Source organism: Helianthus annuus, chromosome 7, assembly GCF_002127325.2.
Source record: "Helianthus annuus cultivar XRQ/B chromosome 7, HanXRQr2.0-SUNRISE, whole genome shotgun sequence".
NCBI classification, from domain to species: Eukaryota; Viridiplantae; Streptophyta; class Magnoliopsida; order Asterales; family Asteraceae; genus Helianthus; species Helianthus annuus.
In genome coordinates this window covers 74,053,914-74,072,943 of record NC_035439.2, presented here as the reverse complement: position 1 = coordinate 74,072,943, position 19,030 = coordinate 74,053,914, and the positions used below count along the sequence as shown (strand labels likewise).

The 19,030-nt window shown below is 36.3% G+C and overlaps 1 protein-coding gene and 1 long non-coding RNA gene across 3 annotated transcripts; one reads left to right on the top strand and one right to left on the bottom strand.

Moving 5' to 3' along the window:
• Positions 1-2,233: 2,233 nt before the first annotated feature.
• LOC110883852 lies at positions 2,234-4,078 on the top strand. The gene is made up of 4 exons (XR_002560735.2): positions 2,234-2,299; positions 2,617-2,739; positions 3,656-3,750; positions 3,854-4,078. It is a non-coding gene; the product is annotated as an uncharacterized LOC110883852 (long non-coding RNA).
• Positions 4,079-9,183: 5,105 nt separating this feature from the next.
• LOC110883853 (CTP synthase) lies at positions 9,184-15,958 on the bottom strand. Of its 2 annotated transcripts, none has more exons than XM_022131503.2 (21): positions 15,732-15,958; positions 15,063-15,203; positions 14,268-14,347; positions 14,086-14,172; positions 13,827-13,995; positions 13,686-13,742; positions 13,544-13,608; positions 13,365-13,448; positions 12,596-12,646; positions 12,446-12,508; positions 12,311-12,357; positions 11,723-11,792; positions 11,575-11,637; positions 11,409-11,498; positions 11,288-11,326; positions 10,983-11,210; positions 10,821-10,906; positions 10,670-10,718; positions 10,105-10,185; positions 9,919-10,012; positions 9,184-9,630 (listed from the first exon to the last, which is right to left on the bottom strand). In XM_022131503.2, the coding sequence occupies exons 2-21, from the start codon at positions 15,178-15,180 to the stop codon at positions 9,464-9,466; spliced, it is 1,788 nt and encodes a 595-aa protein (XP_021987195.1). In that variant the 5' UTR covers positions 15,181-15,203; positions 15,732-15,958; the 3' UTR covers positions 9,184-9,463. The 2 variants fall into 2 exon arrangements, with proteins under 2 accessions (XP_021987195.1, XP_021987196.1); XM_022131504.2 differs by having other exon boundaries at positions 15,063-15,200.
• Positions 15,959-19,030: the final 3,072 nt, after the last annotated feature.

Below are 19,030 nucleotides of genomic sequence, written 5' to 3'. Positions count from 1 at the left end.
ATATTTTGTTCATGAACGTTTGTTTGTGTTCGTTTGTCACCATTTGTGTTCATGAACATTAGTTTGTGCTCACTTGTGTTCATCATCGTTCGTTTTCATTCGTTGCCTAAAATTAACAAACAAACACAAACGAACACGAACAAGTTCATTAATATCTATTAATAGATGGAGGAAATGAATAGTGTTTTATCATTTGTGGAGCATTCTTATTGGCAGAGTTGGACGGTTGTTTACACCTCTTTCTTTCCCCAACCTCATATTCTCGATCAGAATACCACCTGGTTCACCGAATTTTCTCCTCCACCGTCTGCTTTCCACCTCCCACCAGATCAACAGGTTTTTCTCTTTGTCATGAAAACCCTCTGGTTAGATCCAGCAGCGACGCAACATGAACAGACCAGATCAACAAAGCCTTGAGAGGTTAGGGTTTGGTATGGGATTATGACGGCTAGAACTCGGTTGATTCCGACAAATTCAGGTTAGCTCCGGTGAGAACCGGGTGACCTGAACCAGGTATCAAGAATTATCATCTTTGTATCATTTAGTATTTTTTATATGATTTGGATTTTTATATGGTGGCGGGGCCTTGGCGGCGGCCAGGTGCATTTCGGCGCCTGGTTTGCCTTTCTGCTTCAACTCTTGGTTTTCTCACGCTAGGGTTTGACACCTATTCAACATCACCTGTTCATCGTCTTATCCCGAGGGATTAGGATTTTGAACTTTAACCCCTGCATTCGGTGGGTTTTGCTTCTTCTCCGGCGAGAATTCCGGCGATTATAGTTGAGCATCGTTTGATGCCTGTGTTTTTTTATGCATGTTTGTCTCCGACTGATCTTTTGTTGGTCATAGTAGACGCCTATGTTTTGGTTGTCGCTGGTGGCTTTGTAAATCGTCGTGTGTACCACTCTAAAAGGTAGTTCAGGAGGTGATGATTCAAATGGTGGTGACGCCATGGTTTTCTAACCGGCGGTGGTGGTGTTTCTGACCAGTCACCCTCTAACTGTGGCTAGGGTTTCGCCGTGATGTATTTTGCGACTACTCTGGTGACGATGATGGTACAACAATGGTTACCTGAGTCGCTTTGGTTTTGGTGCTTACGCTGCTACTATGGCGGCGGTAGTGGCGATACCTGTGGTGGTGGTTGTCATTTTTCTGGTAACAGTGTTTTTCTGTAAATTTGTTTATAGGCTGTGATGATCAGAAAAAAAACGGGACACCAAAGATCGGAGTCGTACCTTGGCGGGGCAATATCCAAATGGCATAGTTGATATATACAGTGACTATGCAACTGTGAATTTGCAGCCATGGCTTAACCCGGATCTATTTTGTTCCAATTCCACAATTACATATCTGAGCCTATTCGTTTTGTTTCCATTTATTGTGTCATACACCTTTTTTGAGAAGTTGATAAAAAATCTTATTCCTAAACTATCAAAACAGATGGTATTAATAGTTTCATTGTGTATCATATTAACCTCATAATAGATAAAAATTAATGTTATGCTATTGTTTCGCTATTGACTGACTGTAGTTCTTTTGAATTTCAGCTTTGTAGACGTGGTTTAGCGTCCAGTATATTGGTTCTTGGGTTGGCATGCGTGTACATATACTCTTTATGACTTATAAAGTTTTCTTTTTTTGCAGTTTTCGATTTAGTAGCTATAGCTATAGTGTTGAAACTTTGAAATTCGTTGATAACCCAGTGACCTATTTAGACGCGCACAAAAGTGAACTCCTTTCGACCCAATCCTATAACTTTCTAATAATGTTCATTAGAAATCTTGAATTGCCAGGAAGTTGAGTCAGGTTTAATGGAGTACAAGCCAAACATTATCATTAGTGCTATTGTCCTTCAGAAGAGGTGTCAAAGCCTAGAACCAAACCAAGTATGCGTTTTTTATTTGCCTGTTCGGCCCTCTTTTGCCTGTGTTGTTCTCAACAAGCTTGCCACTTTTTCCTTATAGTCAAAGTCAATATTTACCAACCGTCCAGCACTTCTGTGACTGTCAAATAATCATATACCATTCATATATCTTCACTTTTTAGGTCACGGTTGTCTTAAGTGTTACAAATTAGATATTTTAAGCAACTCTAAAAAATATTTGATTCTATCAGCCATATGATACACATAATTTATTAAATTACAATACAAACTTTATCTTTTTTTCTTCTTTTATTAATTAATTGTTGAGGACAATTTAGGGAAGTACAAGTGGACAACATATTTGGTCAGCACTTAGCATGATGAATGAGTTCACAAAGCTTTTCTGTATGTGGGATGTGGATGGTTGCTTTGTAGGTAAATTTATTTTCTAATTTTTATTTAATAAATCTCACTTTATAGGTATTTGGTGGGCATGGGTAATGACATCAAACCTAGAGGTGGCAAAATGGGTGGGTTGGATTGGGTTGGTTATCGGGTCAGGATGGGTATGGATTAGGGTGAGTTTGGGTTAGGATGGGTTTAGTAAAAAATAGGTCAGGATGGGTAAGCAAGATGCTTGATTCAGGATCGGCAATTCATTTAGATCTTTTGAAAGTTTAGGCCTTTCCATTAGCATGTTTTTTTATCATGGTAGTTCTGGTTTTCTTAAGGGTAATATAGGCTTTTTACAGAATGACTTACGAGTAGAGCTAGAATTGGATCTGGTACTACCTGCAGTTTTGTTAATGGGAAGTGAATTAGGTCAACTTTCTCAGCTGAATCCCGTGGGCCAGAGTTGAAGCGTATGTAAGCAGGTCAGTAACCAAACTACCCATTTCGATTCAGGTGCAAAAAAGGCCAGTTGGGTTAACGGGCCGGGTTGGGTTTGAAACTGAAGATCCTTAAATATAGGTTTTTTAAAGCATAGTCTTTTTAAATATAATTGCCAGAGGTGAAATGGTGCTAGCAGGTCAGTAACCAAACTTGCCATTTCACTAGCGATGCAAAAATGGGCGGTCCCAAGGGGTATTAACGGGTTGGGTTTCATACTAAAAAATTCTTAAATCTAGGTTTTTAATGCATAATTCCTTTTTAATATGATCTCTATAAATGAAATGGATGCAAGCAACTAATCAAACTTAATACTTCACTAGAGGTGCAAAAATGGATCTTCCCTAGGGGCGTTAACAGGTCGGGTTAGGTTTCACACTCACGATCCTTAAATTTATGTTTTAAGGTATAATCCTTTTTAATACAATTGCTTGGATGCAAGTGGGTTGGTAACCCAACCAAACATTTCACTAGATGTTTAAATATGGATGGTCCCTAGGGGTCTAAACAGGTCGGGTAGGGTTTCAAACTAAAGATCGTTAAATCTATGTTCTTAAAGCATAATCTTCTTTAATACAATTGCTGGAAGTGAAATGGATGCAAGTGGGTCAGTAACCAAACTTCTCATTTCACTAGACGCACAAAGAATGAATGGTCCGGGGTATTTCCGGATCGGGTTGGAGCAAGTTTGAAACTTAAGATATTTAAATATTGGTTTTTACATCATAATCCCTTACTAAAGCACATTCCTTTTTAACCATAATCATGTTATTTAACAGTCAGGAAGGTAATGTGGATCATCGACTTCATTAAATAAAATGGACTGTTTATCGAAAAATAGTGATTTTTGTTTTGTTACTAGATGTTATCATCTATCATTAACCTTTTTATATGCTTTAGACAAGATTCGTATTGAGAGCTTAGTTCATATTATACCTAACAAAGCTAGCAACACATTGAGCATCATTGATGGTGGAGGTGGAACGCCAAGGCTGGTGAGTAACAAAAAAAATTGTTGGCTATACATAGCTTTCTTTATGTATTTGAATATTGTGAAAGCAAGGCTCTAATGTTGCCATGGCATTACCTTCAAGTTAGGTGAACAATCTTGGTGCCGTTACAAGATTTGGCCCTGAGATTTCATGGAAGCTATTGTTGGTGGTGCTAATGTTAGTATGATTGGACAGTTTGATCCCGTTTGGTACAAATATGTTAGTAGCTTAATTTGTATTTAACTGCATGAGAGCTTGAAGGAAGTAACCCCTCTTTAGGTTCCACTGCAATAGTTAAAATCTGTGAACGATGTTGTCTCCATGGCGAATTCCCTGGTTACCAATTATTTTTTTTCTCCAAAAAGTATATTTTTATCTTCGTCTCGATGTATTTTATCTCTTAGATCATGTTATGATATCAAACCGAGTGATTTGGTTTCGCACATGGATAAAAAACCGGTTTAACGCGCCGCAATGCGCGCGGGTATACAACTAGTTTCCTTAACAAACAAACACAAACATGAAATCTCGTTCGGTAAGCGTTTATGAACAGTTCATGAACACATATATTTCTTAACAGTTCGTTTATAGCCATAGGCCTCAAAATCAGCCAATCATGTCCCTACTTGAGCTTATATATACTTTATAATTATAAAGTTATATTTTTTTATGGAGGTCGGTCTATGCCCCACTACACTCAATCCACCCCTGATGGTCACTAGGTTAGTGCCAAACTTGGTGAAAACTATTTTCTTTCGTTGAAGTTTACAACTGACTTCCCAAAATTAGCCCAACATGTTCCCACTTAGGCCCCAAAATTAGCCAATCATGTATTCATGTCCCTACTTGAGCTTATATACTTTATAAAGTTATATTTTTTATAGGTAGGTCTAGGGCTGCAAACGAACTAAATGTTTGGCGAACAGTTCGTGACCCGTTCGGCGGGAAGTCCGTTTGTGTTCGTTCGTTTATTAAACAAATTAAATAAACGAACACAAACAAGAAATTTTGTTTGTTTAGTTAAATGAACAAACATGAACAGAGGGTGCATTCATTCATTTATGTTCGTAAACGTTCTATAACGTGTTCGTTTGTGTTCGTTAGTTCATTAGTGTTTTTAGCTTTTATATTTTATTTAAATACTTCAAAATTACGACAAATAAAATATTTAATAAGTATCAATGTATTATATATTTTGTTCATGAACGTTTGTTTGTGTTCGTTTGTTACCATTTGTGTTCATGAACATTAGTTTGTGCTCACTTGTGTTCATCATCGTTCGTTTTCATTCGTTGCCTAAAATTAACAAACAAACACAAACGAACACGAACAAGTTCATTTCCTTAACAAACAAACACAAACATGAAATCTCGTTCGGTAAGCGTTTATGAACAGTTCATGAACACATATATTTCTTAACAGTTCGTTTACAGTCCTAAGTCGGTCTATGCCCCACTACACTCACCCCCCCCCCCCGATGGTCACTGTACCTTTTATAGGTTAAGTGCCAAACTTGGTGACAGCTATTTTGTTTCGTTGAAGTTTACTACAATGGGTTCCCAAAATTAGCCCACCATGTTGTCACTTAGGCCCAAAAATCAGCCAATCATGTCCCTACTTGTGCTTATATACTTTTTATGACATTTACATTCATTTGTTCATTCTTGTTCGCATCCCTTCAATTTAACTAATATTTATATTTATCTTTAAAATTTATTTATTTATTTTTTTTTAAATTTTCACCACATTCCCCATTTAATCTTTTATGTAACTCCTGAGGTCATTGTACCTTTTATAGGTTAGCACCAAATTTGGATTAGCATTGACGTATATGTTACGGCAGTTACATTCATTTCTTCATCCTTATTCTTATCTTTATCCTTATCCTTATCTCTATAATTTAACTAATGTTTATATTTATCTTTAAAATTTATTTATTTTTTACCAACTTTTCACATCACATTCTCAATTTAATGTGTATGTAATTCAATAATATTTTTTATTTCTTTTATATTATATTTTCTCTATTTTAGGGAATGAGATTAGTAACTAGAGTTGTAAATGAACCAAATGTTCAGCGAACAGTTTTTAACCGTACGACGGGAAGTTCGTTTATTTAATAAGAGAATGAACACGAACAAGAACAAGGGTCGCGTTTGTTCATTTATGTTCGTGAACGTTTGGTTACGTGTTCGTTTATGTTTGATAGTTTATTAAGATTTTTAATTTAAATACTTCAAAATTCCCACTAATAAATTATATATTAGATATAGTGTATTACGTATTACGATTATTCCTAACTTCTTAGAAACCCTAGTTAAAAACTATCGTTCCCACTCTCATTCAAAGCAGATGTGACACAACTATGCCCTCGCTCTCAATCGAGTTTCTAGGGTTTTTGCGTTGGTGTTCTTCATCGTTCTCAGTACAAAGATAGGGTTGTTTTGTGTTTGTTTATATTCTTGAACGCTTGTTTGTGTTTGTTTGCCTTATTTTGTGTCTGTTTGTGTTCATGAACATTCATTTGTGTTCGCTTTTATTTGGTACCCAAAATTAACGAACAAACACAAACGAACATGAACAAGTCATTTCCAACATGAACAAAAAATCTCTTTCGGTAAGTGTTCATGAATAGTTCATATTTTCTTAACAAACGAACACGAATAAAGTTGTGTTTGTGTTCGTTCGGTTCATTTGCAGCCATACTAGTGACTAATAGGTTATATGTTGCCCGAAGGTACCACCAAGGTATTTTCTCTATATTATGTAGAGGATTAGAGGAAGCAAGAACATTTTCCCCTATATCGATTTACAAATTTGCTTTCTCTCAATAAATTACTATTCAATTTTTTTTTTTCTATTCATTGGTTGATTGGTATAAGATGATGCACATGGTTGATTGGTATAATGTGATACATATGGACCACATCATATACAAGGGTTAATAATGTATTAAAATATTTTTATTATTGTTTGTGTTAATCTTTTTATTTGCACGTATGTTTATTTCGACTTAGGTTATTTCTTTTTACGAAATTTTACGATGATGTTTACGTTTTGGTCTAAATTTTGCAAATTAACACGCTGCAACGTGCGTGTGTGGGTTAACGTTTTTACGTCTATTTTTATGGTTTAACAGCTTTGTCGCAACACGCGGGTTCTAAGTCAACTTTGTTTTTTTATATGTTTTATGTTTCGGTCTAACTTTTTACAACTTAACACGTCGTAATTAGCATGCATGGTTCAAGATTTTTGCATTTATATTTTGCTTTGTTTAACAGTCCCGATCAAAACGTGGACCCTAAATACTAGTTTCACATATGCTACAAAATTTCAACTTTTAATCCCTTTAGTGATATGAATAAAAAAATGATATCTACTTAAAGGAGACAAATGAATGGCTAGTAGGTCTAAGAACAAACTCACATCCATAAAAAAATGATTATCTGAAGTAAATATTCTATATAGAATCAACGTAACTCTCAACTCATATCTTTGTTAGAAATGAGTAATTATAAAATGCATATCTGACTAATTAGTTAATGCCATAAAGATCTACAAATTCCGTAACTAATGATTTGAAATCGTAGAGTAATTTGTGAGACTACATTTGATTATCCTATGGTTTGCAATAATCAAGATCTTCAATTAAGTCAAACAAACAATTCTTTACTTCAAATCTTCCAAAGTGTTTGTGAAACATTTTTAGTTTTAGAAACACAATCCTACTATTTTGACTAGTAATCTGGACATTGACCGTTGACTTATTTTACAACATTGACTTTATCCTTCAATCTCCTCTTTATGTCGACCGGTGTACTATGAAGATTTGGGTTTCTCAAGTTCGAATCCGATCCCAACCGGGTTTTACCGCAGTGGGCCTTTGGGCGACGGGTTTTCCCCGGAAATGGAGATGTTGGGCTTTGGCTACCCAGTGCTGATTGTGATCACGGGCGTATGTGATCGTCTTTTGCCATGGGTCACCCTGGGTAGTCGGGCTTTGATTCGTCGGCTGTTAAAAAAAAAAGTTTACCGAAACACTTGAGACATATTTTTGTCTAAGTTGGCCATATAGCATGACACTCACCTTGTAAATAGAAAGTGAGTGTGTATACACTTAGCCATATGTTTGCCTAAGTTGGCTCATATATAGTCAAACACTCATATATGAGGTGGCCATATAGCCTGAAACTCACCTTGTATTTAAATAGAGGGTGATCATAAATACACACTTCTAAGTTGGCTAACATAGATAGTCAAACAGGCACGTTTTTGGTCCAAGTTAGCCATGTAGCATGATAATCACTTTTGTAAATATAGAGTGAGCATGAAACCACTTGGACATAGTTTTGCCCAAATTGACTAACATGCATAGTTAGACACTCACCTTATAATGTTTTCAAAAGCTGCCTTAGTAGAACTAACCTATGCTGGCCAATATAAGGGCACCTTTTACATCACTATGTTCATACACCAACCAAAATACGAACAATGCACCAAACTCTCTTAAAACTATATACAGTTATTTTCTAACCTATATAAGGTTCGCCAACAAACACTGGCAGATCTTGAACTTAGTTTTCGGTAAAATTAGCAGGGGCGGACCTAGCCTTTGGCCAGGGTGGGCGGCCGCACCCCTTGAAAAAAAAATTAGTGTATATTTTAGGAACAAAACCCGACCGCACCCCTTGAAAATATCGTTGAACACCTCATGCGCACCCCAAGCAAATAATTTTTGGGTCCGCCAGTGAAAATTAGAGGGATGGGGGTTGGGTCTCAATACATATAATATTTACACTACGAAACAAAACAACTTATTTATTAATACATATAAAAAAGAAAGTTGTATGCCCGGCACCATGATAATTTATTATTTTTTTTTAAATTGTCCAACAAGTATTATGTAAATACATATAAAAGAAAGTTATATACCAGGCACCATGATAATTTATTATTTTTTAAAATTGACGAACAAGTATAAGTTACCAATAGTTGTTGACATGCAGATAAATGTTCTTTGAATGATTTTGTTAATACATATGGTTACCAAAGAGCTTATAGCCTGACGTTATCAAGGAGCGTAGTAAGATGTTGCCCCTCCAAGTGGTGTGGGTTCTATGCCCGTGGTGAACATTGGCGTGTAGTGGACGTGCAAGGTGAGTGGCCTACAAGCTAGAGTTATCAAAGGTGTACTCATGAATTCATATGGTGTTTCACGTACATTAGTTGAAGTAATATCAAATAGATTATCGCTAAAAAGCATTAAAACAAGCGCAAACAAAACACCCGTCAAAAATACTCACGGCACGCAAAGAGCTTTTTTGCGCAATTCACCAAGATCATCGACGTGTTTTTGAAACAAAACAGACATCAAGGACGACATAGAAGCTTTTAAAAGCTCATAAACTTTATAAAAGTAAGAAAAACACCCCAAAAAACCCTTATAAAAAAACTCAGAAAGGTTCATATCCATTATGCTATCTTTTTTTTTCTGGCAGGCCAAACATGTCCTTGGGTGTTAACATTAAAACTTGTCCAAGCACCAACTGCAATGAAACCAACCTTTGACCACATAGATTTCCAACTTCCTAGAATTTTTTCCTAATACAAAGGCTGCTGTTCCATTATGAAAAAAAGAACCCAACATTGATATACAAAACCCCAACTCAAAAACCAAAACAAAACAAAACCCGTCGCGGATTATTAGCTTCTTGTTTCAAGCATGCAAGCCGTTGCTATTTCCGTTGCTATGGATGCCATTGATCCCGTTTCCATACCTATGTGGTGACCCTGCTGACATAACATTGGTGAATCCGTTGGCCTTTGTACCGACACTTTTCTTTAGCAGCGCATCTAACTGCCCGCTAGCTGCTGCTATAAGCCCTGCACCCATTTTAGTTTTCGTAAGATATCCAAATTCCAATATCATTGATGGGTCCAATTGTGAAAAAAAAAAACGTTAAAAAGGGATTAAACTTTAAAGAAAACGAGTCGAATGTGTTAAAGATATGCGAAACTAAACTTTTAAATTTTAATGCAGAATATGAAAAGTTTTTAAACACACATTCAACCAATCCGACCTTGTTACGGCCCATTCTAAAAGATAACATGTTTCAACCCAAACCGGCCCACCGCCATTTAATCATGTACTGAGCTATACAATAATGGTACCTAAGAAAAGTGCAGAAGGTTTTCCTGGCCTGGATTTAAACTCAGGATGAAACTGAACGCCAATGAAATACGGGTGACTACCAAGTTCAATGATCTGCAAATCAAAAACAAAGAAAAAGTGAAACCAAATACCAACTTGCATACGCTGACCAGATAAGAAGATCGCAAAGGAAGCCAAATGCCAACCTGCATACGCCGACCGCTTTCATCCTTGCCTATAAAACTCAGACCAGCCTTTTCTAGCTGCGACACCATGTCGGGATTCACCTGAATCAAATTTGAAGTATATTAAAAGTCTGCATGGCTGTAAAAAAATAGCAATACTAGCTGCTAGGGATGTTGATGATCCAGTTTCGGTCGGTTTGACGAAAAGTCTAGACCAAACCGCTAACTACTTGATTAAAAAACGACAAACTAAACCGGTCGTGTTGGTCAGGCTGGTTTTACCAGCTTGTGTGTAGCAGTTTGACCTGTTTATTTTTTTCAAAATCATTATCATTAATTTATAACACATGTATACACACACACATGTATATATGTGTGTGTATATATGTATGTATATACACACACATGTATATAGTGAATGTTAGAACATCTAGTTCGGTTACACAGCCGGTTCCAAATTTCAAAACGTACCGAAGCATTGAAACTGTCAAAACCGAAACCATTTGGATATCAAACCAGCCGACTTGCTTCGGGTAGGGCAGTTTTAAGAGTTTAAAACAACCTACTAGCTAGGAAAAAGCCATACCTCATATCGATGACGATGCCTTTCATCTATGAACCTCTGATTACCATACCTAAAATCCAACAAAATCCATTACAACAAGATCCAAAATCCTTGAAAAACTTCTCATTTTTCTATAAAATCCCCCAAAAACGATGCGACATTGTATGCTTACAGCTGTGAAGCTTTGGAGTTCGTGACGTGAAAATACGTCCTCCTGGATCCAAGCCGCATAGTACCGCCCATATGAGTTTTCGAACCCTGTTAAAATTGTGGTGGACCAACTGAAAACGTGTACTAAAAATTCAAGAAAGTCATACAAAGTAACAAAACAAACCTCGGGCATAAATATAACACACGGGTTTTTAGTATTTTGATCAAACTCGGTGCTGTTTGCATCTTTAAGACCAAGAACAGATCGTGCATACTCGATCACAGCAGTTTGCATTCCTAAACAAATACCGAGATAAGGGATATTGTTTTCACGCGCGTATTTTGCTGCAATGATTTTCCCTTCCACACCCCTGTCGCCAAAACCGCCCGGAACAAGAACGCCTTCCGCAGACTGTACAACGTATTGTCAAGTCAAAAAAATGTTTTTCTCTAACGGGTCAAACAGGTAATATAAAAACATTGACTAACCTTCAAAGAATCCCAAGCGGCTCTGTGAACATCAGGGTTCTGTAACAAGAAAACACCCCATCATGATCGATCAATATAATAACTTAGATAACACGGTTAGAGAGAGAACAGAGATATATACTTCAATGGCGGTTGCGTCTTCAAGATCACTAGCAGACACCCAAACGATGACTAATTTTCTTCTGCAAGCGACCGATGCATGCAACAAAGCCTGAAAAGAGTATACTACCATTTTTAGAAAATGTATATTAACTAAAATAATTAGCGAAAAATTAGCGATGTAACACCTTTAGTACAGAAAGGTATGAATCTGAAAGACCTGTGTACTTCCCCACCATGGCAATTCTAATCTGTATGAATAAGTAAACAAGAAACATTAGCAAAAAATAATTTAAAAAAAAAAACTTTTGTTAAAACGTCTTCGCTTGAAATTACCGGTTCATTAAGCTTGTCACAAACTTGTGCCCTAGCCGTCCATTCTCCCAACACGGGTTTAGATGTGATACTGTACAATAAAAAAAATTAAAAGTCACTGTATTTTATTGGATGCTTGGTTTTAAAAAGCGCGCCCTAGGTGCGCCTAGGCGCAACAAGGCGCAGGGCCTGGGGCTTTTTTGCTTCTCGCCTTGTGTAATTACAGGAAGCGACCAAAAGGTGCATTTTTTGATGTTTTTTTGTGGGCTTTTTGGCCTGAGGCGCGCGCCTCATGTAACTTAGGCGTTTTACTGCATACAAATGTTGTACCTTGGGTTTTTTGACTTGTACATGCAAGTAAAATGGTATAAAAGCCTCATTTATAGCTATATTTTGGTTAAAGGAAGCTAAAAACCTATGGGATATGTATGGATATATAAAAAAAATTATATAAACATCTTGTGCCTCGGGTACAAAAAGCCCACCGCTTTTGCGCTTTGCGCCTCAATTTTCGACCTCCTCGCTTTTGTGCGCCTCTCGCTTTTTAAAACCAAGATTGGATGATTAAAATCGGGTAATGATGAAGATAAAACGATTAAGAGGACTCACCAAGGATAATCCAACACCTTCAATATCGCCTCGTGAGCTTTTTGGTCCTAAAGTGAAAACAAAAGTGACGCTAAGTTGCATATTTTATATTGAATAAACATGACTAAAGTTCAATGGTACGCAGGTTTTACGTACACGTAAGAGTAGAGGTATATGCCATATGTTGGAAACATCGTATAGAGTGACTATGTTCTCCTCCTAAAAGAAAGTAAAAAAGTCATTTAGAAACTAAAAGATAGATTTTAAAATCTTGAGTTTCTGTATATTTTTTATTTATCGTGTTACCGGGACATGACAAAATCTTGAGAGTTTCTCCTTCACATTTGTATCCAATTCCTGCATATGTAGTGCTAAAAAGGTGAGCGATAGAAAGGATTGGTGTCATACTGCTATCGCTAGAGGTGGCAAAAAAGGTGGTCATAGCAGGTCGACCCAAAACATTTTCTTATCAAAATAAGATAAAATATATTATATCATTTCAACAATAATTTTGGAATAGAATTTAGAAGGTTTTATACATCTAAAAGACACATTGAGTGACTTTCGAGTTTCGACCCATTTGACCTGTTAAGAAACGTAACCCGAACCAACCCATTAACATGATTGTAAAACAAGGTCTCCAAGGCCGAGTACTCCCCGAGTAGTCGCTACAAGGTAGGCTGCCCGAGGCGACTTTCTTCAACTCTGCCTAATTACTCGGAATCGACCAAACGCGGCCAACCTCGGCCAGAATCAGATCTAGGAGGTCAACTCGGGCAGAGAAACACAGTTTCTACGCGTATCACATTAAAGAAGAATGACTATCATTTTCACGTATTTTATTATAAATATTAGTAGATTTATGTTATTTGACATATATTTAATTTCCGAAAACTAATTTCTTTATATGTCCAAGTACTCCCCGAGTACTCTCCGCCTAGGCCGAGTACTCTCAACTCCCCAGTCGACCGACTAGGGAGCGCCTAGCGACTTTTGCAATCATGCCCATTAATAAGTAAGTGGGTCGAATTTGCCAACTCTAGCTATCGTAAAAGCAAGAAAACTGATTTGAGACCGTTGTGCTGCGACAAGCTAATATGTTTGGAGTCAATCCCAAGCTTCTTAATCCCCGAACACTGTGTTGGGTTGGTTTTGTTTTCTGAAAATAAAGTGGAATTATTTTTACAAAATTAGATGTTATAATTTAAAAAAAAAAAAAAAAAAAAAACTCAAAGAAATTCTGCGTAAACTCACTTGTTCACCAACAACGTTTAGAACAGGCACAAGGCTGACATGTATCAAGCAAAAGTTTCCAGCACCTAGATGAACGGCACAGATTTAACGACACAAAAATGATAGTTGTCGAAAAAATCCAGACACTTTGCAGATTACTTACCAACACGGTATGAGAATTGACCGAGAGCCTCAATAAATGGCATTGATTCAATATCCCCTACATGAAGATGTGATTTGTCGGATCAAAAACCCAAAGTACATATACATACACATACATATACATATGACACCCAATAATTACCTATAGTACCGCCCAATTCAATAACGCACACATCAGGTGGGCCTTCTTTTCCATCTACGGGTATCGCAGCCACTCGTTCGATCCAATCTTGAATGGCATCGGTGATGTGGGGAACAACCTGAACCGTTTTTCCAAGATAATCCCCCTTCCTCTCTTTATCAATGACCGACTACATCCAATAATTAGAAGCAATCAGTCGACAATAAAAAGTATCACTACCATCTCAAATGTTAAAAATTTAACGGTGCAACCGTGTTACCTGGTAAATCTTTCCGGTAGTGATATTATTATCACGCGTCAACTTGACATCCAGAAACCGCTCATAGTTTCCTAGGTCCAAGTCCACCTTCAAACAGAAACAGGAATCCATTCATCACGCGACTATTTATGATTAACGCTATGAAGTTAAATTAATTATTCAAAAATTGAGATGCTACTTACTTCTCCCCCATCATCCAATACGAAAACTTCACCATGCTCGAAAGGAGACATTGTTCCCGCATCTTTATTTAAATATGGATCTGCAAGATAAATTATAACATTTGATATGTATAAAAGAACAAGAAGTAAAAACCCAATCGTTGCACAAAAACGCTTGAAAATTAGCTATAATCAAAACAACAAATAATAATCTAGACATATGGATTCAAATTAAAAAAAAAAAGACCTTTGACCAAATGAAAAATCCATCAAATAGGAAAGGAGAATGGCATCTGATATGTATAAAAGAACAAGAACTAAAAACTTGAGAAATTAGCTAACCAAAACTACAAACCATAATCTAGTCAATCTTGTATTAAATTTAAAAAAAATCCCCTTTTGAATTAAATTGAAAAATACAAGACATAACAACCAACCAAAAATGACCATTTCTTTGTCATAAAAATTAACTACTAAACAAATAAAAAAGAGAGGATGACTGGACACCAAAACAAAACCCTCCCATTAATCTAAATTATCCATTTATCCATAGGGGAAAAAACAATGAAAGCTTTTTATTCGGTCCGTCCCACCGAACTTTGCAACTATTGCACTATTCCATCTTGTGATAACTCATAATTGCAACATTTCCTATCTTCTTCACCAATCTTCAATCTATACATAATTACATATCCATTATCCGATTAAGACGCAACATATTATACTAAAGAATTAACAAAATGTCAAATCTATTTGTTTGTTCTAGCAGCTGCATATAGCTCAATAACATATGATACGATTCAAAGAAACACAAACCGATTTTGATCGAAGTGACACGAAGACCACACGCCTGAAGAAGAACACCGATACTGCTTGCAGTCACTCCTTTCCCAAGCCCACTAACAACCCCTCCAGTCACAAGAACATACTTCATCTCTTCTTTCACAACTTCCCCTGCTAATTACACCATTTATCAACAAAATAATCAATTAATCAAACAAATTAACAAATTAATCAATAAGTAATCACAAACCCCTGTTTCCCCCTTAACATTTATGATTCAAAAATCACCACAAAAACATACTCATACCCCCCCCCCCCAAATCAAACAAAAACCTTACGAAAACTGGAAAAAAAAAAAAAAAAAAAAAAAAACTTAACAAGAATCAACCAAGTTCCCTGCTTTACACATGCCCATTACATCATTCGATCCTCTTAACACAAACAACAAACACCCACATGCAAAAGATTCATAAAACCCAACAAACAAGAGCAAGAACAACAATTAATGATATTAAAAGAAACTTAACAAGAATCAACCAAGGCCCCTGCTTTACACATACCCATTACATCATTCTATCCTCTTAAGACAAACAACAAACACCCACATGCAAAAGACTCATAAACCCAACAAACAAGATCAAGAACAACAAAAGGAGCTAAAAGAAGCCAAAGTCGAGAAGTTGAGAAGGATTAGAAGAATACCCTTTTGTGTATGAATGAGAATATGAGTGAGCAATGAGTTATACGAAGAAGGAGAAGAAGAAGAAGAAGAATGTGAGCGGTGAGGGTGAAAGGGGTGCAGAAAGAAAGAGTTGTGGGAAGAATGAAGGAAAGTTGTGGCGGCTATATAGGGAAAGAGGAGGACTCTGCTAAAACCCCTATTTTCTTTACCCGGGACTCTGCCGTTGGCTCTGCCTCCCCCACCACACCCGTGACCCTACTCACATTTCACATCACCTAAACCCTTTTCACATTTGTACGTTGTTTCTCGTTTGTATCATATTACATCATATTAGTAGTATCATATCATATTATATCATATTGTATTACATGTATATAATAATATATTATGTAGCAAATTAGAGGCTAGTTCATTGTCATATCATATCGTATTACATGTACATAATAATATATTATGTAGCAAATTAGAGGCTAGTTCACTTGATAGAGATGATTATTCGGGGAGATCTCATGTTCAACACTTGACAATGGAGAATATTTTAAAATTATTGGTTTAAGATAGAGTCACCTTTGCAGTTCCACAAAATAAAATAACATATTATGTATATTACATAAGTGTTTCAAATAAATAAGCAAATGCAAGGTTTTAAGTCGACTAACATGACCTGTTTAAAAAAGCCAACCATGTTCGGGTTAATTTGTTTTAAAATACACGTCAGGTTCAAGTTGACCTGTTTAAGTATTTTAAAAAAACCTTATATTTTTTTCTTCGTTTTCCCCGTATTCATTTTTAGATACACTTGCAATTTCTATTCATCCAATATTTGCTTATGACTATGATGATTTACTTTGCTTATACAAAAATGTTCATGGAGGAAAATGGAGAAAAAAAAGTAGTGAGAGGTATTGTTATGATCGGGTCTTGGGCGATATGGAATGCTCGTAACGATAAAATTTTTGAAAACAAAGAATTGAAGGTTATGGAGGTTGTGGCGGATATTAAATCAAAGGCTTTTCTATGGTTAAGAAATAGATCGAAGTTTAAATGTATAGTTTGGAAGGATTGGGCTAAGTATCCGTTGTATATGATTATGTAATTTTTGCGGTGCTCGTGTTTTGAGCGCTTGCCGGTTTTGTTGAAAGTCAATGTTCAAAAAAAATTATAAAAAAGAACACTTTATATTACTCATTCACAATGCCGACTCTAAGGAGGTGTTTGTTTTTCCTTCAAACATCTTCAAGGGAGCTGATGTCTGTAGGCGCGCAGATGTTACCCTTGAAGACTGTTTGTTTTTTTTCTTTAAACAGATCTGAGCTCAACTTTTTTCATCTTAAAAAATAAGCTATGGACCCCCTTCTTAAAACATATTCACAAAAACCCTAATATACTTCTCCCTCATATAGGCTTAAAACATCAGCCCCTCTTCTCCGGCGACCTCCCTCTTCCTCTCGCCGTCCGGCGACCAATTTCCGGCGACCTCCCTTTTCCGGCGACCAGTTTTGGCAGTTTTTTTACAGCAAATTGAAGTTATTTTTGTGCAGTTTTTTGACACAAATTGAAGCTGATTTGCTGTAATTTTTGGCAGTTTTTTGACAGCAAATTGAGGCTGTTTTTGTGTATTTTTTTTAACACAAATTGAAGTTGTTTTGCTGTAATTTTTTGCTGTTTTTTGACAACAAATTGGAGCTGTTTTTGTGCAGATTTTTTATTCAAATTGAAGTTGTCTAGTGAGATAAGTTCGACAGTTACATGTTTTCAGTTTATGCAGACAGTATCAACTTATAAAAACAAACAGTCTTATATTTTCAGCGTGCAGAGCTTCAGACCACATCTTCAGTTGCAGACATAAAAACAGATGAAATCAGCTTGCAGACAGTTATGTCTGCAAAAACAAACAACACCTAAATTATATTTGTCTTGTTGTAAAATTGTTTATACTAGTAGAATTCCCCCACACGATGCGGCAGGAATTTAGTTGGCTTCTGTTACACTCCGACCGCATTAAAACAACAAACCGCGGCAGAAACGTCGGGGAGTGTTGTAACAGAATCATTGTTTCACAACACATGGATAAAAGTTCTGTTTTATTGAATTAAGTTTATTACATTGTATCAAAACTAGAAACAAAACATGAACAAATTAACTTCCATTGTTATTAAGTCACTAAGGCCTCATCCATTCCTATGTGAGCATGCACCAATATCATCAACAAACATCATCAACTATGGTACCTGAAACATATGTGAAAATACGTCAGCATAAAAATGTCGGCGAGTACATAGGTTTTATGTGAGTGTCAGATTCATGGCTCGTTTACATGTTGCAATACCTGATTTAAAAACCTTATTTTGAAAAGTGTATAGTGTTGCAACATAACTAACCAACTCAAATCAAGTTGGTTATAGTTTATAAAATCTCATAGCCATGATTCTTACCCCCAAAACATTTGTTTAAGTAATCCAAATCGTAAATTGTTCTCGTTATAAAAGTCGTATGGTTTATATTGTTAGAAAAACCTTGTAATATAACCTCGTTTTGATAACCTTTACCCAAGTAATCTAGATAACGCAACGATATATAATGTGTTAAAAGAACTTATATAGGAAGTACCAGCGGCGTATCCACCATGCTTTTATCACATTACACCCGCCCCGTTACCTAATCACTTCCCTAACCCAATGGTTCAAACAGTTCAATAGTTCACATAAATTAATCAGTTCCACATGGTTCACATAGATCAAACAGTTCCAAACGGTTCACATAAATCAAACAGTTCCTAATGGTTCACATGGATCAAAGAGTTCCAAAAGGTTCACATGGATCAAACAGTTCCAAATGGTTCACATGGATCAAACAGTTCCAAATGGTTCAAACAGTTCAAATATTTCACATAGTAATATAAACATAGCATTTGTTTAAAAGACTCGAAATCGTTTAGCACATATGAATCACCCCAAAACAGTCGAAAACGGTAAAAGAGGGGAACTATGTACTCACTTGAGGATGCTTAGAAGTCTTTAATAACAACCAAGCAAAGCTAGAGGGATCACGAAATCAAACGACACCTAATATATGTCACACCCCTATTTTCCACGTGTCACCGGTGGGCCCGGTGGGGAGTATCGTGACGTCATTGATATCATCATAGTCAAACAACACAACATATAAAATGCACAGCGGAAGCAAAAGATATAGATTTATTTCAACTGAACGAAAATGTAATGTTTAAGTATTACAACACAGTTGAAACAGATCCACAGGCGGATCAAACAAAAAGGAAAATTGTTCAACAGACTTTGACATCTAAAGCTTGCGAGAC

Bases quoted from the DNA above. Each gene is read 5' to 3' on its own strand.
- LOC110883853 (XM_022131503.2), bottom strand. From the start codon at position 15,180: ATGAAGTATGTTCTTGTGACTGGAGGGGTTGTTAGTGGGCTTGGGAAA. The intron at 14,173-14,267 runs GTAAGTAGCATC...TTCTGTTTGAAG, and splicing joins TATTGGATGATGGGGGAGAA to GTGGACTTGGACCTAGGAAA. The intron at 12,358-12,445 runs GTACGTAAAACC...TTTTCACTTTAG, and splicing joins ATATACCTCTACTCTTACGT to GACCAAAAAGCTCACGAGGC.